Source organism: Cylas formicarius, unplaced genomic scaffold (assembly GCF_029955315.1).
Source record: "Cylas formicarius isolate icCylForm1 unplaced genomic scaffold, icCylForm1.1 PGA_scaffold_2__14_contigs__length_35257938, whole genome shotgun sequence".
NCBI lineage: Eukaryota > Metazoa > Arthropoda > Insecta > Coleoptera > Brentidae > Cylas > Cylas formicarius.
The window spans coordinates 4,105,403-4,131,349 of NW_026844319.1; the positions used below are offsets into that span (position 1 = coordinate 4,105,403).

At 32.9% G+C, this 25,947-nt stretch overlaps 1 protein-coding gene across 1 annotated transcript in view; it reads right to left on the bottom strand.

Moving 5' to 3' along the window:
- The window catches only part of LOC132697941 (zinc finger protein 768), a 55,375-nt gene that overhangs the window by 21,023 nt on the left and 8,405 nt on the right, over positions 1 to 25,947 (bottom strand). Inside the window, exon 2 of the mRNA XM_060663720.1 lies at positions 1,621 to 1,811. Coding sequence (XP_060519703.1) covers positions 1,621 to 1,811 — 191 coding nt within the window. The remainder of the gene's footprint in view (positions 1 to 1,620; positions 1,812 to 25,947) is intronic.

Sequence of the window (25,947 nt, forward strand, 5' to 3'; positions counted from 1 at the left end):
GATTATGTCTTTGAGGGAAGTAATAAAATGTACACGTTGGCCAGTGCCTATACCTTATCTCTAAATCTATGAGTGTGACATTTTTTTGGCGTAACATCACACAATATGCAAAATTGAAATATCTTTATCAAATACGCGATGTTTCCCGAAATGTTACTTCTCTCTCAGTTTTTCTAGATACACCATCCTGTATATTTTTGCATCTTCGGATACCCCTTTAAAAGACGAATACAATGATGTATATGGAACATTGGTCTGCGATGCACAGTTTTAAATTTATTGACGATTTTAATCAATTCCGTTGGCAATATTAATGCAATTAAAGTTAATTCGAAAAGCGTCTCTAACATTTTTTTGTGAAATTTATGAAAGATACCGTAAACATTATACATTAGTTTATTTTTAAGACAGTAACATTTGACGAACCTTTTCAAAAAAAAATATTTATATTTTTTTATAAAATTTTCCAAATGTCCACCATGTGATTTATGGCATTTGATATATAATTGGCATTGCTATTTAATTGGTTAATTGCATCCAGAATTTGTTGTTTTAACGCCAAAACTTCTATTTCTTCTATTCTATTCTTATTTGTGTATAATATATCTTTTAAAGTACACCACAAAAAAATACTGCGGGTTTAAATTCGGGCTCCTTGCTGATCAGATGGAGTCATATTGCCCAATCCATTGTCTAAAATATCAGCACTTCGATGATAAGCACCATCTTGTTGCCATCTTGTTCTCTTTCAGAAATAACATTCCGAATAAGAGGCTCAATATTATTTCTTAATAAATGTAAAAATCGCACTGCTATCAAATATTCTTCATAAAATATGGGCAGTAAAATTCTATCCATTTGTCTCAAATTCACAAAGTTTATTTTCAGAGCTCCAGTAATGCACATTTTTTCGATTATGTAATATTACTGACGTTATAAATATTGATTTACGATTTAATTGAAATTAATTAAATTAAATTAAAATTATGTTGAATTTAATTTTATATATAATATTTAATTAAAAAAAAAATAGGGACGCTTTCAGAATTAAGCCAGAAAGCTAAGAAATTTAATTAATTGCGTTAATATTGCCTGGGAGTTGATTAAAAGAGTCAATAAATTCGAAACGGTGTATCGCAGGTCAATGTTCACATATATCGTTGAATTCGTCTTTTAAAGAGCTCTCCGAAAATCCAAAAACATATAAAGTATATAAAGTTAATATGCAACGTGGCCAAAACTTTTCCAACATAAGCTGAATATATGTAATAATTGTCTTTTAAAGGGGTATTTAAAAATGTACTAAAATATAACGAGTGTCAATTGAAATAATACATTATCATACAGATCATTTTATTAAAAACAACTTTTACATTCAAACTTTTTTTTATAACGCTCATAGATCTCGAGATAAGGGATAAACCCCTCTACATTTAAAAAGAGCATGTTATTAATTAATAATGAATATTTTATCTTATATCAAGAATAATGTGTCCTGAAAGAATCCTAGAATTGGGGCATATTATATCCTTAGAGTTTGAGATTTGCCAGATTTTATCAAGATATTTTGTGTACAAAAAACCATAAATACAAAAATGATTTTTGAGAGTTAAACGTTACCTGATCTCTCGGAGGGGCGGCGGTGTCTGCCTCAACACCCAACGGGACAGTGGGGCCACACGCCTGTTGAGGGCTGCTCGCTCCCGCAGGTGCCGGTTGCTGCTGCGGGGGCGGGTAGATGTCTTGCGGGCCCCACTGTCCCTGTGCCCTGTCCATGCCATCCTTGTAGAGTACGTAAGGGGCCGCGGTGTCTGAAACAAAAATCAAGTTTGTGTAAACTCTCATAGTATGGAAAAGGTGATTTCTAAATGGATAACAACTGAAGCATTTGAAGCAAAATCTTTTTTTCGGCAACCCCGAAACCTATTCGCCTATTCACCCAAGAGGGCAAATATGGATATTTATCAATGGAAAATCGGCTAGATTTTCAGAGATGCGAGTCACGCTTCTTGATCTACAAATTCTTGTAGCACTGCTTCCGCTACGTCGTTACGTCTTGGCCTTCCTATACGAATCGGATCTCTAGGTAAGTCTTCCTTGCAAATATTTATTTCAAATTTGCACGGTAATCTGGATAATATATTTTGCTACATTGCTAACTATTAACAAAATAAATAAGAAGTAAAAGTTCAGATTTTCACGAAATTATATATTATGACACGACAATTGTTTCGACAACACCGTGTCTCTATCAATGATGATAAAGACACGGTGTTGTCGAAACAATTGTCATGTCATAATATATAATTTCGTGAAAATCTGAACTTTTAGTTCTTATTTATTTTGATGAACGGATTTTCATCAAGTAAAAGCCACCTCAGTTCAATTGCTAACTTTTAACTTTTTTAATGAATTAAATTTCAAAACCACAAAATAATTTTCTTAAAGTTTTTTTGTTCGGTGATATGATCATCAACAAACAAACGTTAGTTGAAAGGAGACATACCACATAACTTTTTTTCAATAATTAGATTAGGTAAGTTATTCTTCTGCTACGTTTATTTTCTGCGATGCTATTAGAAAACCATTATTTTTTCAATAAGTTGGCAACATCACATTAAAATTAAAAAAAAGATGTCATATAAACCTTTCTTGGAGGAGTAATAATATGTAAAAGTATACAAGTATAAAAAAATATATTTTCTATTGTCACCAGTCATCAAGCATTAAGATTATAAAAATAAATATTTTGCGATTTTATGCAACACTAGCTAAAGCAATTTCTACGGGCTGATTGAGTCATCAATGCTTGGTAATAGAAGCAGGACCAGGCAAATAATAAACAGGTCAGCAACATCATTAAAGAAGATCGAGAAAAGTAATGGACCTTCTGGTAACGCGCGGAGGGGACATACAACACCTCCGATGAAACGTGACTTACGATTTTAGTAGTGAATAAAAAAACATCATCTCTTTTTTGGTTTTAATTACTGTATACATTAGCGCTCGTTTTTTTTAGAATTTTTTTGGGTCACCTGATATGTATATTATAACATAGTATTATGCATTTCAATAATTAAATAATTAATTTTTTAAAAATTGGATGACTGGAGCCGTAACATATCTCAACGCGTCCCGGTAAAACCTTTTCTAATCTGAATACGTTAAACAACGTGCTTGATACAGTCCTGCATATTAAACTCAGTGAACTTTTGTGTGGCCGAATAAATCCTGCACGGCCAGCTTTTGCCAAGTGTTCTTGTTCAAGGCCAGCAGTCTGCATTCATTTGGGATCTTGCTTTTACTGGTTTTTTTTCATCGCGTTCGAATTTAGCGAGATGCGGCGATCAAAATTTAAGGTAGGTCAAAGTCGAATAGAACGACGCCCTTCTGTTTAAATTTTGATACTTTAGCGTATTGAAATTTCAAGCAAACAGTTATAGGTTTTCGGTCTTAATTTTGTTAATTAGAATTTATTACAGACCTCTAGGTAGTCAATTTCATACAGAGGCCTTACGACTTAAATAATTTTTAATAAAATAATGAGCAATATTCTTGTCCAATTTTTCATTTTTTCCGCTTCCTCTTATGTACTTTTAAGTTATTTTTTGGTATATTCAATAATTTTTTCCTTTTATACAATGATGATTTTTTTCTATCTTTGCTGCAATTGCGTATTCATTTTGTTTGTTCTAGAATTTTGGGTTTATGTATTTTTGGTAGCCTGTGTTAATTAAATATTTAGTGCGAAATCTTTGATAGTTATGCAATAATCGTGTTGTCACATATTAATAAAAACCTAGAGCGAGTTTCACATAAAGTGATAGTGCCAAAATCGTGCTTGAATGTTGATTTAACTGAGAAATGAAATTCTTCCGCTTTCTGGAGTACTTGGTGCACTTTTTTCTATTAGTTCCTGCATCGAATTATCTTATACCATCCGATACAAATCCTTACAAATATCTAGCAGTCACAATTACGCAAGATGGTACATTGAAAAGAGCAATTGGAGACAGAAATAAACAAAACAGAAAAGCAGCAAGATACAACAATACAATAGAACAAAGTAAAAACATATAACACAAGAGTTAAGAGCGTCATAACTTATGGATCAGAAGTAGTAAGAAAATAACGAGATAATCCTAAGAGCAATGGAAATGGACATCTGGAGGGGATCAGCTGGAATCTCGAGAAAGAATAACCAATGCAAGAGTTGGGTACCATACACACCCACAATTATAGACTACTTTCGAAACAAACAGCTTGTGTATAGAGGATGTCTCTAGAAAGACTTTTTAACATTTTCTTCACTTTCTTTGCATTTTTACTAGTAAAAACTATGTAATACTCTTTACAGGAAATGGTTTGCAAACTTTAAGCTATATACAAACACAGACCTTTGTACAACAGCAATATTGGTTAATTATTGAATACGTTTTTTTATGATCACATTCCACGAAAAACCTAATCACTGTCAAATGCTTTGCGGTGCAATTTTTGTTAAGTTCACAAATTCTGAGATTACTGGTAAACCACTAGTGATCCTAAAAGTTTCTTCAGTATCGAAAATATTATTAATTTCAAGAAATTCAAGAGCCCTTACATTAAATTGAAGCCCTCAAATCACTTTTTATAAAACCCTTCCAAAAATGACAAAATGTTAGGGCGGTCTATGTGAATTATAATGCAAAATGCTTGTCAAATTTTTCTGCATAAAGATGTTAATGACATAATTGGTATCAGGTATCAAAATTAAACTCCAAAATCCGAGATTCGGGAGCAAGGTGTACTGAGCACAATGCGTTTCCGATCTGAATCTAAAGGGTTTTTTTAATGAGTGTGTAGAAAGCACAATGAGGTGTCACGGAGTGCTGACATGTTTAAAGACACATTTACGCATTCAATTAGAGATAATTAATGCCGTTGATTTATTTAGATAAGTTTAGATATTAGAATATGCTATTTAGTTAGATTTGAATTTAATACTTCCTACAACTCAAAATTTATTGGCACTTCTATAGTTTGTCTCAATCTTCACCGTACTGGCTTTTGTCCGCAATTATTTAAGTTACCTGCCGGCGGCAATAAAACTCGGTTCCGGTAGGTATTAAGGGACAGAACATTAGGGACGGACGCTCAAAGGTTTTGGTAATAATAAAAACAATTTTGTTTATTTAGGTGTGTATAATCTTCTTAAATTTAACTAAGAAAAAAACCATGACATTAAATATATAATCTAAATCTAATTCTGTTTCACTATCATTGTTTCATTATCATCGTCATTGAGTCCTGAATTCTGATAATGTGTTGTACTAAATTTTTCCAGCCCTCAATTGGTAAGTTATTAATTACATTTTTTATCAAATTTGTAATACTGAGAGTTAAAGTAAGAAAATCTTTGATTTTACTTGGGCAATTTGGCTCTATGGGATTAAATATTCAATGATATGGAGGAAGACGAAAAAAACAGTATGCCCAGCGTGTTCAGCCAAATTATCGCATACATGCTGTTTTTTAATTCCAAAAGTTGCGCTTTATTGTAAGTGAATTCAAAATAAACATCATTCAACAAATATTCCTGGATTTCAGTTTAAACTAGTGCTTTGCGTAGCAGACGGCTATGGTAGCTTAAAATAAATAAGAACTAAAAGTTCAGATTTTCACGAAATTATATATTTTGATATGACAATTGTTTCGACAACACCGTGTCTTTATCAAATGCGTGATAAAGACACGGTGTTGTCGAAACCATTGTCATGTCAAAATATATAATTTCGTGAAAATCTGAACTTTTAGTTCTTATTTATTTTGATAAATGGATTTTCATCAAGTAAAAACCACCTCAGTTCAATTTATGGTAGCTTACGTTATCCACGACAATAACACTGTTATTGAGATTATTTTTTAAAATATTGTTTTGAAAGCAATTTTCAAAAAGTTCGTCACTTGCATCCTCATGTTAATCAAAGCTGGAACCTTTAATATTCTTTGCAGACAACCGCAAGCAGCTGGCGACAAATCCGTCTTCTGACCCAGCGTGTATTCCATTATTTGAGGGTGGTTTCGTCTGGCAGTTTAGAGGGGAAACAATCCATTCTTTGGATACAGTGTCGTGTGTATCGAACCATGTTTCATCACGGTAAATTATGTATCAGTTGTCTATCTCTATCTTTTAATTTTTTGAAGGTTATTAAATTTCCAAGCGAGTAATGTGTGTGATTCAATTACTATTTGCCTTCTGTCTATTTTGCAGAACTTAAATCCCGTATTGCAAACAGTTCTATAGAGGGTGGCACGGCTTATATTGATATTGGGTTCATCTTCTTCTAGCTTCTTTTCAGTTTATCCAAGGTAGAAACAACCTCGCTTTGATAAAAACAATACATTTTCCTTCTTATTAGGCCCTGGTCACAAAATCACTACGTCTATTAATAATATCCCTTATCGATGATATTGGCGTTTTGTAAGTAGACAGGTTTCTTTTAAAGTAGTTTCTTGTTGAATAAGTCCTCTACTGATTAAAGTTAATACACATTTTTCACAACCTGCTTTGCATCAAGCTGCAAATGATTTCGGCGTGATATTGTTATATTCTAGTAAAATAACTTTTTCAAAATACACAGTTAAAAACGATTATTCAACACGGTCACAAATGGTCAACACTCAAGAAATATATCAGAAAGAAAAAATATACCAGGTCCACCCCTGTCTGATCACTCAAGTAAGAATAAATATTTTGTTAATGGCTTTAAGAATGAGACAGACTAAACTTATAATACTTTATAGTGTTCATTATGTTTTGTCCCACAGTCATAACTATTCCATTGGGCAATTAAATAAAATTAATTAATACGCCGTTCTGCACCATTTTGTATTCCCGCAAGTAAATGTTAATTAAATTGACTTTATTAGAATTCAAAATTGCAGAAAAAAAACATCCGACTTTGTTGGTGAATCAGTTTTTGCTCCCGGGACATGTTTCGGAGCTTTCACAAAAGTGCAAAAATTCGCAATCGAAATGAAATGAAGCGATAAACTTTCTTGTCTTATTAATTAGATACGGATAATGCGCGTTTATAATTCCGTCTGCCCGGAGTTCGGCTAATAAAGCGTGTTGCTTGTCCGCGGAAAATTTCAATTGCCGTTAAAATTGTCGTCAATCTGCGGCAGTCATTCGTGGCGTTTTTGCAATGATTTTTTTTGCGCAATTTAATTCGGTGAGTCATTTGGTCTTAAAAAAAATTGCGTTACAACGACATTTATAAAACTCATAATCGATATACTGAAGTGGGATGGTGTTTTATAGATACCAGCGAGAATTTTTGATAGATCTTGATTTTTTTTTATAGAGGGAAACTTCTAGAAGACTCTAGTCTGCGTTTATGCACTGTAGCATCCATGCACAGTTAGTGGTTTTGTTAAGAGATATTGTAGTCCTTGGTAGTCATAACTTGTGCAGTTTCCTTTGTGCTTTATCAACCTCTTAGTCCATTTCGCTTTTTTCTTCTCAATATTATATCTGCTATGCCACTATCTCAGAAATGTTTGGCTTGCACTTATTTTCCTGTCTTTATGCGTCTTTCTGAATATTTGATCAGTAAGTCAATTGGCACGACAGCAGTCACCACCTGAAACGCAACTGCAGATGTCGTCCTGTAAGATGGCCGGACACTAAGAAGCATGTTTTTGTGCCCTACGAACCTTGTTTCTCTATTTTGCTTTCTCAATCGAAGATGGGTGCTCCATACAGCATTGCACTGCACAGCATGTCTCTCTTATTTGTCCTTGCTACTAATTTATTTTCCATAGCTAAATCTGTGTCCGCCGAAGTTCAGTTTGTCATCTATTGTGGTGACCCATTTGAAAGCCTTATTTGGTTGGTTGGTTCTGTAGTTAGTTGGTGTTCAGCCATCATCTTTGTTTCAGCTAAGTGCCACATCATTAACAAACGTTAAAATCTTTGCATCTCTCGCCAGGTCGAGGCTCAGTAAGCCACTGCTGAGAAAATTCCAGAGGTCCTAGGACTGATCCTTGCATCACTCCTGTTTCCGGGTCCCTTAAAGTTTGTTCCTATATCAAAAAAACAAAAATATATTTGCGTTGCAATGGCTCAAAACTAAATACCTGTTTCAAATTTTTACTCGCAATTGTTGTATTTAAGGTTATTATTATTTTTACCAACGTACCTGAAACATTGGTTAGTGTTTCTGTATGAAATTCACAATGCCCCTCTAAGGAAAAAAAACATTCAGCATAATTCTTGTAAATTTAAACGCAGCTTCAGCTATAATTCCATTAAGCTTTTATAATAATTATGATAAACATTTTGAATCCAGCTCAAAAATGTAAGGTCCATTTATTGGAACTATAAAAGTGTCAGCCCTAAACAAATTAATATTTTACCAATAATGAATTTTTAGACTATTATTATTATTATGTTTTCCACAAGATTTTCCTGGACTTCAACTTTTTCCGGTGCTCTCGCACAAGGACAAAAAGCTGGTTGGACTTTGAGTTAGTCTGCAGAGAATTTGTTCGTTTATTTCAAATGTTCATTACGTTGCGTACCATTCCCGTAGTTTCTATCACAACGATTTTTTGCATGATGTTGATTGTACTTTCTTTTATTTTCTACTAGGCTACTACTACTAGGCTTCTCAATGCGGCGTGCGGGACTTCACCAGTCGCTCCGAGGATGATTGGAATTTATGATTACGCTGTATTTATCCCCCATTTTTTTTATTTCGTTGACTAATTTTAAGTATTTGTTAACGTTTTCTTGATGTTTTCGTTGTAAGTTTGCTGATAGTGGTACCGCTATGTCAATAAGGTAAGTTTGTTTGGCTTTTTCGTCTTCGAATACCATATCGGGTCTATTGTTTTGTATGTGCACATCCATGATGATTTCTCTGCTCCAGCACAGTTTATATTGATCGTTATCTACAACCCACTCAGGTTTGAATTTGTAGTATGGTTCTTGTTTTGTCTCTGAGTCAAATTTTTTTTTAGTTCTCGGTATACTACTTTTCCTACATTATCGTTCTTTTCGTGTACTCGTTGGGCGCCAGTGTTTTGCATCCACCGATTATGTGATCTATTGACTCCGTTTCATCCCCACACATACGGCATTTGTCGGATTCTATTAATTTCATTATATACTTTTGGTAGTTCCGACTCGCTATTACCTGATCTTGGATGGCCCATACAAATCCTTCCGTCTCGGGAAACAGTCGTCCTTCCTTCAAAATGGTCACCGAAGCTTTCTCGTCGATATGATTTTGCCTGAGCAACGCAGGGTATCGACCATGCAGTTCTTTCCCTAGACAGTTTTCCATATGATTAGTCGGTGCTCTTATTATTGTTATTATTATTATTATTATTATTATTTTTACAGCATCGACTTCTACTCCATTAGTTGAATCCTTTCTAATTTATCAGGATTCCAGGGTTCAATATATACGGGTGGTGGGTAACATCGATAATGAATATATTATAAAACTAGGATCTTAGTAGATTTAGTACTAGCTTGTGAGAGTCGTTATTGCAGCCCGGTTTAGACGCGGTTAGCTATGCCAATTTGTCTAATAAATTCAAGTGTTTTTGCCGTTTCGGTTTGGTTGCCAGATAGACATTTCCTTAAGTTATTCGGCATTTTCAGTTTTAGGCGGAGGCTTGAGTAGTGAGGGCATTCGGTCATAATATGTTTCACTGTTAACTTAATTCCAGGACAGTAATCACAGGTTGGGGGTGGAGTTCCACGCAGGAGGTACATTGAAGTAATATTTGTATGGCCGATTCTCAGTCTTGTTATTATAGATTGTTCCGTCCTAGTCAGGAATTTTGGTTGGTGTCTTGTAGTTACATTTGGGAGTATTTCTTTTACCTTTGCGTCACTTTGATTCCAATTGATTGCCAGGCATCTATTATTTTTTCTTTCATTTTTGTACGCAGATCATAACAGCTGATAGGGATATTTTTAGGAGGTTCTACGGTCGCTAATTTTGCTGTTAGGTCTGCTAGATCATTTTCTTTTATCCAGATAAGATGGATGTATTTGTTTTGCCGTCCGAGCCAACCTATTGTTGCTAGGATGTTTTGAGTTATAGGGTTCATACTATACATATTTTCCATGTTTTTGATGGAGCCGAGGCTGTCCGAAAATATCAAAATATTTTGTTTTTGAGATGTTTCCGCACATTTTAGTGCTTGCCAGATGGCGTAAAGTTCGGCAAAATTAATACTTGTCGCTGGATACAGGGTCCATGACCACGAGTTATCGTTGCTGTGGAAGGCACTACCAACTTCAGTTTTTGTTTTTGATACGTCAGTGTAGATGATTATATTATTTGGGTATATGTTTTCAATGGAAGATATCATATCCTTGATCAATCGTGTGTTTGGCTCATCTCTTTTTGCGGTTGGACAGTCTAGATGTAGTTCAGGTTTTTTTAGTGTCCACGGAGGGATTTCGCATTGTTTTATTTGATACATATCCGGAATGTCAATGTCCATTTCTTCGAGAGTTTCTATGTATCGCACTCCTGCAGGTATAGTGATACTGTGACTTTTTTCGTAAGCAATCAATTGTTTTTCTCGGTTGAAGATTTCATAATTTGGGGGATATTATATTATTATTATTATTATTATTATGGCTTGTTGTTTCATTATTATTGTAATATTCGCTTAATGGTGAGTAGGTGAGATCAAGATCTTAAGCTTAAGACTTCGCCGTGTGAGATGTGTAACTATCTTAGTTTGTCTTGGTATTAAGTCATTTTGTCTAAATCTTGTACATTAATTTCAAATATCTCAATCAAGACTATTATCATTATTATTATTATTATTATTATTATTATTATTATTATTATTATTATTATTATTATTATTATTATTATTATTATTATTATTATTATTATTATTATTATTATATTATGGGCAGTCGGTACAGCAATTCTCTCAGGTACGTAATTTTGTTGAGTTTATCTTGAACCACAATGTCTGGCCTATTGTGTTCCATGGTGTGATCTGTTAGTATGGTTCTGTTCCAGTATATTTTGTGGGTTTTACTTCCAGTAACAGGTTCTGGCGAGTAGGCATAATAAGGGAGGGGGGATCCATCAAAACACCAATTCTTTGGGCTATTTCCTGGTGTATTACTTAAGCTAGGTTATCGTGCCTTTTGAGGTATTCTGTTGGAGCTAAAGTTATGCATCCAGTGATTACGTGCCCTATGGTTTCTAATTTGGTATTATGTACTTGCGGTAGTTTAATGTCGGTATTACCTGATCTTGAATGACGCGCATAAAGCCCTCAGTTTCCGCCGCTGTTTTCTAACCAGGCGTTGGAGGCATTGGTGTCTACTTGGTCGAGTTCAATTGTAGCGGGGTACCGTCCAAGTAGTCTTTTTGATTTCCATCTCTGCATTTTATCTTCAACAGTGGTTATTTCTAGCAATGGTTATATTAAGAGGCATGAGTTTCTTATCTGCATTCACGTTGTTGCGGTGGTACGTGGATGTTGTGTTTTTTTCATAAAGGACCCTTCTCAATTCGTTAACCCGTTCTTGGTGGGCATCTTTCAGGTCTAGCACACCTCTTCCTCCTTTCTTTCATGGTAGATAGAATCTTTCTATGGAGCTTTTGGGGTGCCTGGCTCTATTTTTTCTGAATTGTACTCTAATATCACGGTTCACGCTTTGAATATCAGTGTTGGTCTATTTAATTAGCCCGAAGCTGTATGTGACTGTTGGCTTAGCATAGGTGTTGATCCATTTTATTTTATTTGCAGCCATGAGGTGCGTTTTCAAAATAGTCCCATTAGTCGATTTCGTAAAACCTCTTTCATTCTACTGTGGCTTATATTCCTCGCTTGGTCAATTCCTATGTTTCACCCCTGTTCATGGCCTCTATGGTTCTATCTAAGTCCAGACTGAATCAGGGTGCTGTTGCCACTGTCCCTTTTTCATGGCACTGATCTTGCACTTCTCGATTCCAAACCTCATGCGCGCATCATCACTGTATTTTTTAATAGTCCTTAGTAGAGTATCAAGACCTGTCTTAGTTGATGACATTTATTATTATTATTATTATTATTATTATTGATTTCGTAGTACCACTTGTAGCTACGCTCAGACACAAACTACTGATTGCTGCAGTCATTATTATCCCAATTTATTATTATTATTATCTCCTTTTTTTCCGATTCCGTAAGTACTTTGGACGCGGCCCAAATAGTTTTGTGATGTTAAATCTGTTTTGTTTTCAGAAATTGACATTCAAGACCCTCCGAGCAATGTGGCATGTTCCCAGTATGCTCACCTTCTGAAGCTTAACGGTACAGTTTCGGTGGTAGTTGCAGCGTTTGAAGGCTCCAGTGTAGTTTTAGAGCTATTTCACCAGTTGCTCCCACAATTATTGGCACAATAACCACAGCTGCTGCAGTCAAATAGATAAAGTCATTATTGTCCCAATTTATTATTATTATTATTATTATTATTATTTCTATTATTACTTATCTGTTAATGCAAAAGTCTGCCAAACGGACCACGACTGGGCAAATGGTTGGAGTTGAAACTAGGTTCAAGACAAGTTACAGCAAAGCTCTTAATCTATTGGTGATAAACCGTTAGAATAAGAGCTGATACCTAAGAAATTTGTATTAACGTTTAAATTATAGTCACATTGAAAAGTCAGTATAATTCTCTCTTGCGACTTTTAAACTAATTTTCAAGACTAGGTCTTGAAAGGCGTCTGTGTTTTGGGGGCACAAATCTATAGATGTGACATTGAATTGATTGAATCCGTTCAAAGGAATTTTTTTGGGGATTGTGGAATTTAATTATAGATTAATTAGCAATCCACAAAATCTTTTTTGTATTTGAAGCACTCCAAAGTCTGATTGATTATGTAAATATTTAAATTTATTCAACTTTAATACTTACGGAACAAGGGGTAGCAAAATTTTTTTAAATTCATTTTCACCCATTTAGCTACTCATATCCACTGGAGACCAAATTTTTGTATTTATGTTAATTACTTATCTTATCATTAATTGTGATATTTATTATTGCCTAATTTTCTTACTGTGTTTTTTTTTCTGTACAAATAAATATCATAAATAAATAATGTATTTATATGGTTATATTGCATTGGACAGCTTATTAGAAATGTTGTACTTAGTTGCATCATTGTGTATTTTGGTGTATTTTCTATCTATTCTTAAATGTTTTTTTGTTATATACTCCACATTTTTACCTGTACTTTGGTTACTGATTTACTTTACGCTACTTTGGTATAAGCTCTATATAACCTCATACTCTCTCGCGGTAAACACTTCATTTGGAACGCTTTCAAAATAACCGGGTAATATTTACAACAAATTGGTATATTTGAAAATTATAAATCGGTAGCTTTAGAAATTTTATCAACTCGCAAACGTAACCATTATCAAGTATTTGTGAAAGAAAAGTCGAAAAAAATTAACTACAGAGCGTTTAATTTTAACAAAAAACCTTTATTATTGTTATAATATTATACTACAGATTTACTTTTTTTTAAATAAATTTATTTTTCGATTTTCGTTTTAGTCTATAAATATTTTTATGGGAAGCGAATAAATTCAGTTTTAAATTTTTTTCGAATTTGATGAAATAAATATGTCGTTCCTTTTAAAGTTTAATGGTAAATCCCAAAAAAATGCGATCATGCTAAATAACCCCCGCTGCAGAACGCAATAAAACTAATTTGATATGGCCTTTTTTCTTTTTCCATGGAAAGTATTAATCGCAAAAATTTTAATGTTACGGCACTGGCGGTGGATATATTGCTCCTCTAATTGTTCTGAAGGAACTCTTGCGGCTGTTAGTTCCCAAGTTATGGAATTTCCTGAAGCTAAAATAACCAAGCAATTTAATTGTTCATGCATGCAATGAAATTCTTGAGTTATCTAAAATTTTGTATAAATTAAAAGGTCTTTGCAAACATCGCTCAAAATTTTAGTTTGTTCTCCAAAAATTAATATGTTGATTTTTTGGTGGATGAGCTAAGATAATCTATTGTATTTCGCTCCATACTTAACAACTGTAAAACGTATTTAAATAAGATTGCAAAAATTATTACAAGACTTAATTATTCGCGACGTTCTGGTAATTATAATTAGATAGAGAGAGGCAGTAATAGGGATTACTTTCTTTGCCATCCACGGTAATAGTCTTATATTATTTCTCTATTTTTCTGTATGTATCACATTCTGAATTATCTCAGAGACTTAGTTCCATACAATTTGATTTATTAGATCTTAGAATCTGAACTGATAGATCAAACATTATTCACAAAAAGTATATAAGACAAATATCCAATTTAATAAAATCCATTAAAAAGTAGCCAGTCATGTCAAACTTTTCTATTCATAAATTTTACAATAGATTTATTAATTTGACCAATACTGCATTTTCTGAGAAAGAGTCCGAATTACTAGAAACGGGTTTCAACTTTAATTAAATTGTTTAGCCGTTGATTGCGAGCTTGCTATTAAGGGTATTAGCTAATTTATTAAATCTCAACTAACAACTAACAGGATCTTTCATATATGAATATGGTAAAATAAAAAAAAAGGCTTCCCAAAATAATATAGTATTCACAAGAGCAGATAAAGGAAAGAAGGTTATAACTATCGATTTTCTAGAATATAATACAAAAATCAAACAGTTTCTTATACCAGATATGTATACAATGTGATCCCACCGAGTTAAATCAAAAACAAATCAAAACTGTAATTACAGATTCATCCCTTCCTAATGACAGGTAGAAATGCCAACTAATAATTATGAATCCACAACTTCCAAAATTATATTAATTAATTATATTTTATTAATTATATTTTCAGCAAGATTAATAAAAATGTTAGAATATCATATTGCCTTTAAACCTAAAAATGTCATCAAAAATTCTTTCGAACTAATCAACAAGGTTAAAGACATTAAAACTCCTCCTAAGGCAAGTGTAGTTTCCTTTGAAGTCCAATAAACATAATAAACATAATAGACAATATTTTCACCCATATTTTATGGTTAATTTTTATATTGTTAAAGAAGTTATGGGAAACCTACTTAGAAATTTTGATGGACAATGTATAAAATATCATACATAATCCATTAAGACAATTGTAGCCATTTTTGAATCATATTAACTCCATACATAACTGCATAAAATTCACCATAGAGACCGAACTAGATAACCCTTTAAACCTTTTGGACTTAACTATACCGAAATTACAGAACAAATTAGACTTTTACATTTACCATAAACATTCACGCAGGGACACAGTATTACAAAATAACTCATCACCCTCACAAACACAAAATGGCTGCCTTTTATTCCTTTATCCACAAATTACAAAACAAGAACCTAGTCAGGAAATTTCGAAACATCTATCTAAATCAGGTCTTAAGATTGCCTGTAAAATTAAAAACAATAAAACTAAATCGAGAAAAATTCAAAAATCCCAAGTCTACAAGTTGAAATGTGGATCATGTTCCCAAAATGTATATCAGACAAGCAGGTAGAACATTTAAGAAAGGCATTAACGAGCAAACAAGAGAGTATAAAAATAAAAGTTGCACAAGTTTGACGATAATTTTGATATTTTACATAATCAATCAAAAATGGAAGAAGTAAATTTGTTGGAGATTAACAAAATGAGATATTCGAATCTACCAATTGGATTTAAATAAGTCTCCGCTGTTAAATATAAATTTATAAGGCTACAACTGTAATTAAGATCCTATTACTACATGTTTATATATACAGATGTTGTACACTAATTGATAACTGTAAAAATCTGAACATTTTTTGTTCTAATGTAATTGTGTATTGCGATGTAATATACGCACCATGTATTGTTTAGAAATATCAACTACGCATACAGATACACAAATCCTGTCTGTCTTTCTTAGGGGGTTAAGAAATAGCAAGCTATATTCCATAAGTTGCATGACGCAAATGTCTTACTGTGGAGCAAGGCACGTTCACTCCTTTCATTCAATTATAACAATTAATTGTTCACATTACAGTGTTTAGCAAATAAAATAACTTACAGGCCTGACATTCATAACATAAACTTAATTAATTACTCCCCCGCATTATGAGAGAAGTTGCAAATAATCAATTTGCTGCATATATAATAAAATCCCTCTTCAGGACAAGACGTTCAAATTAAATCAGTTTAGAAAGAAGATTAAGGAAATATTGATTATAACTTTAGTCACATCTTGCTTTGACCGCTTCCAGTGTTTTTATTATTATTATGTTTAAAGATAATATGGTTTGATCATGAAATAATATGTAAATGGGTATAATAATTATATCGGAAAATAAATAAACAAGAGAAAGGCAACCCAATCCCATTCACTATCTTTCCTATTGTGAAATTTGCCATTCCGAGCGGAGTGCGGACCTGCGTTCAAAGGCCAGCTTAAACTTGAGTCAAAGACAAGGTTCAGAAACGGGTTCAGTGTGTCTGGATGTGCATTGTCTAGCGAGTACTTTACGAGAGATCGACCGAGAGCGGGCGACCGAGAGAGAGAGAGACTGAATCGCAAGGTCAAATGCAGCAATAATATTCGCTTATTAAAACGTGATAATTTCGGTTTTAAAAATAGTTTTGGATAATGTCAAAGTGATTTATCGTTTGTTTGGGTTTCGGCCTTCTCTCATGACTATATAGTTTAAATTTAGTTCGGGAGCTACAACGTTGTACCCCGAAAGGGTGAAATGCCACAAAATGCCACCAGCTACCCAGTACCTTTCAAAAGACTTGAACGACGAGAATGAATACTTCATTTGTACTTTTATATCCAATCAATAATCCACAACGAAGATTCTTTCCAATGACAAGTCAATGATAAAACCAATTTTTCCAAAAATGAATAATGACAATTACATGGACAAGCAAACAGTACAAATTAAGATTTGTTGAAAGAAGATATGTTAAATATCTTCTTTCAACAAATAATCGAATAAAATGTTGTTATAGCTGAAAACTCCAAAGTTCTTGGTCGCTTCTAATAAATTGTAGATTGGTTAGATTGTAGTTGGTTAGATGACGAAAAAAACGTCGACCATTTTTCTTTCCACATTAGGTACAGAGAGAAACTAGCAAAGACATTTTGCAAACTAGTGTAGTGATATATAGAAACTCTTTTGTTGAAATTCTGCTAAATACCTTAGCAGACGGGTATTACTCGCTTTTTTGCCTAATTGAGTAAATACTTGGTCTAGTTTTAATAGACGGATGACTCATAACATTGTCAGGTGCCTAAAAGTAAAATTAAATTAACATAGCTGTCGCCACTAATAACGTTCTTAACCTCAATATCTGATACGGTGTTGCTCACGCTATTCTAAGCGGCATAATATGGCCAAAATACGTAGTTACTATATGATTTGTCCCTAAAGTTCCAGATAATTTGAATTTTGTCCAAATGGAATGCAATTTTAATGTTTCAAATTCCCCATAAGCGAAATTTACTTCCTGTCTTATTTTAATTATTAATAAAATTATCAATTATTAATTTACTTACTTTAGATGGAAATGTTCTTTTTATATAATTTATTTGGTTACCCAGTTTGGTCTGGTTTTACTATGAAATCTATTTATTAGATGGCGTGTGGATGTAAGCATGTTGCATTTATCACTCTCTATAATACTAACCAAAACTTGAGCCTGATTTAAATTAACAGTAAACAGTTTATAAAAACTAGAGGACTATAACGTCCAAGAACTATAAATTAGAATACTAACGACAGTAATGGAGAATATTTTTACAAATAATCAGATAGTGCAAACGCAAGTTTCCAATGAGCTATAACGGCAACCAAATCTAAACAAAACAATATAAAACCGAAGCAAAATACGGATTTATAAAAAAAAAAATCGAAATCTTAATCGTCAATCTCACTTTTGCTCTCGGCAATATTCTCTGAGAACAACGTTGTTATAGTTTTAAAAGCCTATATATACGTATTTTCATACTATGGGGTTAAGTCTGTGGATGTATTGGGACAATTTTGAAACCCATTTCTTTCAATCCTATTGGCATTGAAAAGTTGTTATTTAAAAATGAATCCATTACAATGGAATTTAAAAAATTAAACAAGAAACCTATGCATAGATTGCACGAATATTACATTGACATATATTAATTAGTATTAGGATTTGATTTAGCTTGTTTAATATGCTTTTTTTGTAGTAGTATATTTTGTAGTTAGTTCTACTTATTTATTTCCACAATACATTAAGATAAAAATTTGTTTTGTCCAAACACAAAATGTACCGACCTTGTAACAATAAAGTGTTTTCTTTTCTTTTACAAATGACTGAATGGTTTTTTATTCGTGTTATTTTTCCAAGTTTCAACACCAGTTATTAATATAGGTCTATAAACTTCCGAGATTATCTTCGAGAATTCTTCCAGAAATAATAACCAAATTCAACGAAAAGTTCCATGTTATAATTGTTGGTGCACAAAATTAGAAGACCAAATATGTATTTGTAGCAAATTTTAACCTTCAATTTTAACGGTGCTAAAATACGTATTTTCGCAGATTTTATGTGCCCCAATAAAAAGAAAAAAAAATAAGTTTGAGGTTCTATGAAGTGCAGTAATTCTGATATTCAATTCTTCTAATCCAATTGTTTTGACATTTAAAAATGGCCAAAAATCAATTTACTACCACGGAATTCCTTTAATCAACTTCCACATTAAAAATGTTCAACAATAAAAAACAAATATTTTTATTGAGAGAGGATGCCATAGTCTACAGAATATTATTTGACAAGAAGATCGAGTGGAAGAATTAGGGCTACTCCTCAATGGGTCCATAAATTTCCTAGCTTATTTTACTGATTTTTTCGAGACTTATTATTCAACGAAAAATTGGACGTTTTCATAATTTTTAGATTTTCGGTGCATACAATTGAAATGTTCGACGCCAAATATCGACGGATAAATAGACATTTGATACATCTCAGACTCCTAGACAACGGCCGAAAAGGATGCAAAATTATTCGAGTTTAACGTGCAAAATACATAATGTATCACAATTTCCGGTGTTAATAACCCCATCTTATAGATAATTTAATTTTTTTGCATTCGTTTTTCAATTTACGTTGCACCGAGGAAATTTTTGAAGCGCGTTTACTCAGTCCGCGAAAAAAAATATTTGCGATAACTTTTCCGAAATATTCGCAAGACCGGGTCGCAGTTTTTTTTGTACCGCGCCTTATCGAAGAATAGCTTAACCTCTCCGATAAATCGCGAAAATGCACCGACCGCGGTCAATTAATATTAACAAAATACGCGACGCGATTTAATAAATTTAATTTGAATTCGCTCGGGTTTCCGCCGAAACCCCGTTAATCATTTTGATTTTTTATATTTCGCTACGCGCGACGCGAAACCAAATAAACAGTTTACCTCGCATTGCATTATGCAAAATTTTCATTAATTATTTACCGATATCCGCGTTTTAATTGACAAATAATTAAAAGATGTTGGCCGTGCTCGATTTTCGTTTCCTTCGGAGCGGAACGTTCGCAACACTTGTGGTCGCTCGTCACTCTTCATCTTCGTTCCCATTCGCCACCAATAATACAGACGCCAAAAGGCTGGGCGTTTAAGAAAATTTTGGAAAACATTGCGATTTGGCAGGTTACACAAAGTTAAAGAGCATATGAAGGGTAGTGGGAAAAACCAAACGTGCCACTTTTTACTAGGTGCTATTAATTTCTTCGATTAAAAGTTGAAGTTTAGAAGAAGTTTAGCAAATGAATCAGCCTAGTCCTGAGGTAACTAACATTCAATATACAACGTACAGGGAAAGAAACGTCCTATTTTGTACGTTAGTTATTTTGAGATGGAGAGCCAACAATTTTGAAAGAAATTATTACCAGAAAATCACGATATTGATGAAAAGTAATATTAAGAGATTTCAAAATGATAAAACTACGATTGGTAGATGGTTTAGATCCATTTATTTTAGACATGGATAGTTTAGGCTGTTCCATTAATAGACTTCCACCAGTAACCAATATAGATAGTGTAAGTTATTTATTTGGTGTTTTCCCGTAGCTTTTACACTAAGGAACAGATGAAAGTTTCTAAAAGTTTGCAAGCTTATAAGCTTGTTTTGTTTTAAAAGTGGGTACTACTATAAGAAACGACATTGTTGTTTAAGAAGTGAAAAGTTTCCTCAACTAGCTGTATCTCCAGGCAAATTAGTGTTTTGTGGGTGTTGTATCGGCGGCTGCTACCAAATTAAGGGACCATATTTGTTAAAAACAAATCATATTGCCGACATTTATGAGTATCTTAAGTTGAAAATTTCAATGCCTTTTTAAAAATGAGGGACAAGCATGTTTCAAAACGGATCATATTAATTATTATCAAGTGCAGATTGAAATATTGGTATCAAATCTTCAATATTGAAATTGTGTTATAAGGTCGGCGAATATATTTTATATATTTTTGAAACATATAATTTACCCGAATTTGAAATTTTGGCGTAAGAATTCAAAAATTGCTCTTCAATACCATGCTGAAATCATAATGCCAGAACTTTTGGGTAAATTCTTCACCAATAAAATTACCCAATATTTCATTTGTAAAGAAGTTGACTACCATCGTCCATGATCTAATGTGAGCAAGAAATATGAGGAAGAAAACGGTTTCATTTTGAATGTATGAATTTAGAGAAACTGTTGCTGATGCAACTAATTCAAAATAGATTTCTAAAAATATAGTATTTTTTTATTAAAATAGTTGCTTGTTATATTATTACAAGTTGCGTGTAATGGTTGAAATATGAAAAACGGATATCATTGTAATATTAATTTGACATAACAAAATTTTGGTCTTTACAGCTCACACAGTTGTTAGTTCATATTTAACAATAATTATTTTAAGGGCGAAGGTCAACTGAGTAAAGCAACTAAATGCTGCGATAATCATAATAGGAACAAACTCCTTTATGCTTTCAAATATTAACAAATGAACCATGTCACATTCAAGGTCAGTATAATATTTTTATTTCTTAATATTTGATGTATTAAAACAAATGGCGATTTTTCTATTTTTTGTTCCAAATCTTCACTTTTTTCTGCAAAACTAAGCTGTTCCAATTTTTGAGTCAACTCATCCATCGTTAAGTCCGTTTGAGTAGATTTTCCAGTAGGCTAATTATCTTTTCCAAAACATATACTGGTTGGTACTTTCATCAGTTTCAGTTTTTCTTAGCTTTTTTTCTTTTGAATAATTGAGCACTGCAAAAAAACTTACATATTTTATTTCCTCAAAAGTAATATAGTAATAGTAATACAGTAATGGTAATATAGTAATAGTAATATAATACACTAACGAAAACGAATGGTTTTACACAATGCCTACCAAGAGCTAAGAAAACCAAAAATAAATGAACTTTTATGGTTTAGAAAACACCTTCAACAGACACGAAATAAGATCATTTGCTAAGATACAAACAGTTGTGCTTATAAAGAAACGTTATTTACTTTATTTGTTTGCCCCTGGGGGGCCATATTGAATTTCATTTAACAGGTCGCTGGATTACCTAATAATATTAAAGCTAACGGTTACGGTTAACAGTGATTCAGATGAGTCTATCAAAGAAAAAAAAAAGAAAGAGAACCGAACCATTGCCAGAGATTGCAAAAAAAAACATTATCGACACATTGCGTAAGATTAATGTGTTTTGTTGAGATTGAGGAGGGGCTGGGAAACACCACGTTAAAACATTTTAATTCTCTGGCTTCCTACGATGAACAAAAATTCATATCTTGCTGAACTAATTACGGTGGTATATATTTAGCTAGGATTTTTTTTTTGGCTGGTTCGTGTTTGTTTTAGATGACATAGCTGCTTTCTTTCCTGGAAAACATGAACTTCGTTTGTTTTTTTTGGCAACAAACCTTAGTAAAACTGTATTCTCTGGATAATTCAAATTGGAGTACCTCTCAGTACCTACAGGAACAATCAATGCAATTATGTAAAGGTGGCTTTTAGGGATATCCACATAGGGAGCTGGTCCAATCAGTCCTCCTGAGAACCTAACGCAAATAGAACAGCCAAAAGGTTTCACATTTCTTATGAACTCCGCTGCGCTCCGCTTGTGCCAAATAAACTCGTGATTCAAATGCCGTTAACCACAATTGTTGCATAATATACTATTACCTAATACATTTAAGTAACTCCCCGCAGATATTTCAATTTTCTTAAGTGTAGAAGTTTCGAAGAACATAAAACCAAATCCTCCAATTTTTATTCGGTATTGAGTTAAATCAAAAAGTTCTTTTTTGAAAATCTATAACCATATTTTTGACCAGTATTTTTTGGATAATAACAATAATATAATAATACCTGTGTATACTGTTCTCATACAACATATAATATTTAGAATGATTTTCCATTTTTTTTATAATTTTAATATTCCACATTTTATGTGGACTCTAATTTCAATACTATTTTACTATATAAAAAAAACTCAAAACAAGTTGATGGTTATGGGTAACTCTATAATTCTCGGGGGCATACCCCAACATTTTAAGAAATATTTTTTTATTTAATTATATTGCAATTTAATTTTTCCAAAATTTTTGAATTTGAAAATATCGAGCGTCTCGTCGCTAAAGAAGGCGCATGACAAAATATAGATTCTTAGATACCGGGAGTTCCAGTATGTAAAAAGGCAATGAAAATTTGAGAACGAATTATTACGTACATCGGACATGAAAAAGTTTCTGAAATGGAAATGCTGTTTTCTCTATCGCAAAAAGAAAGTGTTCCAAAGCAAATGTCGATGACTCCAAAAAGGTTTAACCTGTGTCATTAAACTTGGAGTAGTTAAAAAGGGCATTTCTTGGTCTATCGATCTTGATTCGAATGACGCGATTGCGATTAAAACAAATTAGTTTTATGAAAAAAGAACAAACGTAACGATTTTGTGTACGTCATTAGGTAGTCAAATACGAGACCGGCAACCTAGCGAAACTCGAATAAAAGAATTTAAATACAAAAAAGAGTTGAATTTTGTGAAGAAATTGGGTTGTTATTAATGTCCAATTATTTCGAATTTGTCAAATCAAACGCTAATATATTATTTAGAATGCCAAATTATATTTGTCATTAATATTTATTTTTTATAGTACTTCGAAGGGCACAAAATTACTCAGTAATCGTTTGGAAATCTTCGTTCGATTCCAATTTGTTATTATCACTTATTTTTTCATTAGTTAAAGATTTTCCACATAATTTTATTAATTATTGAATTGAATCATATAAGTAGTTCTATTTTTAAAAAATCACTATTTTTATCCGTGCCTAACCAGCTGATATCTTCTATGTGCTAGATTGATGAGTTTCAATAAGACGTTTTCAACGTGATAAACACTTAACAAATTTGGTCTGATCTGGTCATATAAGAACAAAATTATTTGTCTGTTTTAATGAGCTCTTAAATTATTTTACATATTTCAATACTTAATCAATCAATCAATAGTTAATGAAATTAGTAAGTATCCAACAATTGATTTGTGGTTGAGTTAGGGATTAAAGCCAATATTTAATGAACAAATAAATGATAACACTAAATATGTAAAAACGGGTAAGGATGTCGAAACGCAAGGTGTGGTAAAAAAGTAATAGAGACCAATAATAACATTTTGTTTTGAGTTTTACGTGGACAATTCTGGATAATTATACATTAACAACAATGAGTAAGGTGGAAACGTTTCCTAAAATTTAAATTTTAATTCAGTGTTATGTTTTTTTATTCATATTTATGTATGATATGATGAAAAAAAAACATATCCTTGCATTTATTCTTTTTTCGGAAAATCATTTTTCTATACGGTGCATTTATTTAAGGAAATGTTCGAAAACCTTGCGGAGATAGTGGCATGAAAGAAATATCGTTTGAATTTGTGTCAGCTGTAACCAATATTAGACAACTTTGCAAAAAAAGGGTTTTAAAAGTTAAGATAGCAATTACGCCCCTAGAGGCCAATTCAGAAAGCCAAACATCCTGCTTGCATCTTCAGAGCATAACTGAAACTGGCTGGCATGCTGGTCTGTACCTGTTTATATATTCCTTGAGGGGGCGGAGCAAAATTAGTGGCATAAACATCATCTCGGATAACTGACTCCCATATTGGTGAAAGATAAAGACCTGAATCGCGGTTAAGATTGTTTGGTTCCTTATAGATTTCTATAGAATCTTCTATAGAATTTTCGTTGGTAGAAGAATTGACTATATGCAAGACTTGTAGTTTTATCGAATAAAATTGTATGTCCTGTTTCGTGACTGTGTTCGGCAACTGCTGATAAGTTTATTTGTCTTCATTTCAATGCTCGTTCTTTGAGCAGGTATAGCCTACATAATAAAACTTTAACGATGTTATCACCTATTGTTATTGGGTAAAGTTATTAAAAAAAAATGTATGCTTACTTGAGTGAGTGACAAGGCAGGGGTGGGCCCCGTATATTTCTTACTTTCTGATATATTTCCTGAGTGTTGATCATTTGTGGTAGTGTTGAATAACCGTTCTTACTGCGCGTTTCGAAAAAGTTAATTTACGGACATATAACAATGTCGCATCAAAATCATTTGTCGCTTGATGGAAAACAGGTTGTGAAAAATGTGTATCAAACTTTAATTAGTAGAGGACTTATTAAATAAGAAGCTGAAGAAACGCCATTATTGTCGACGAGGGATATTATTAATAGTGGAGAATTGAAGAAAAGGAATTTAACCTAGTGATTTTCAAACTCACCGTACAGAAAATAGTGATCAGGACCCAATAAGAAGGAAAATAGATTGTCTTTATCAAAGCGAAGTTGTTCCTATCTTAGATAAACTGAAAAAGAAGCTAGAAGAAGATGAAACTTTCCATAGAGTTGTTTGTAACTTGGGATTTAAGTGCCGCAAAATAGACAAAAGTAATGGAATCATACAGCTTACGCACTTGGCGATTTAATTACCTTCAATAAATTAAAAGATATAGATTAGACCACAGATCCATAATTTATCTTGATGAAACATGGTTCGATACATACGATACTGTATCGAAGGGATGTGTTGATTCCACTCAAAACTGTCAGACGAAAGCACCTTCAATGAATAGAAAACGAATCACCATAATATATGCTGGGTCAGAAAACGGATTTGTCCCAAACCGCTTGCTGTTGTCTGCAAAGAACATTAAGGATTCCTGCTTGATTTATGATATGAGGATATAGTGCCGAACTTTTGAAAAAAACAATCTTTTAAAAATATTCCCAATAACAGTGTTATTGGCAAGGACAACGCAAGCTACCACAGCCGCTTGCTACGCAAACCACCAGCCTGCTAAAACAAGTTCAAAAATCCATAAATATTTGTTTGAAAATGATAATCATTTTGAATTCAGTTACAAAAAAGCCTAACTTTTGGAAGTTCTAAGTTCATAAGCAATGTGCGTATCATTGCATGTTTAATACCATAGAACATTTGTGGAACCAAGTAAAATCAAAGGTCAGAGCGGAAATTGTTAATCCTACTTTAAGTCCCACCAAAATAAACAAAAATAATGTTATTATTACCATCTTTGAGAGTTCGTCCCCAACTTTCTGTCCTTTAATACCTACCGTAACTTTCATAATTGCCGGCAAAAGCCAGCACGATGAAGATTGAGACAGACTATACAGAGTAGATTCATCAACAACCGACGCAGGAGGGATCCAGAAGATCACAGTAGCCTGTGGGAGTTTCTTTGAAAACACATTAATTTCTTTATTACTTACTTGGACGCCTGGTATACTGACGAATATGCAGTCTCGCCCGGGCGGGGGCGGGTTATTTTTTATTAAAATTGGCAGTCTCTCAAACAAAAACGGAAATT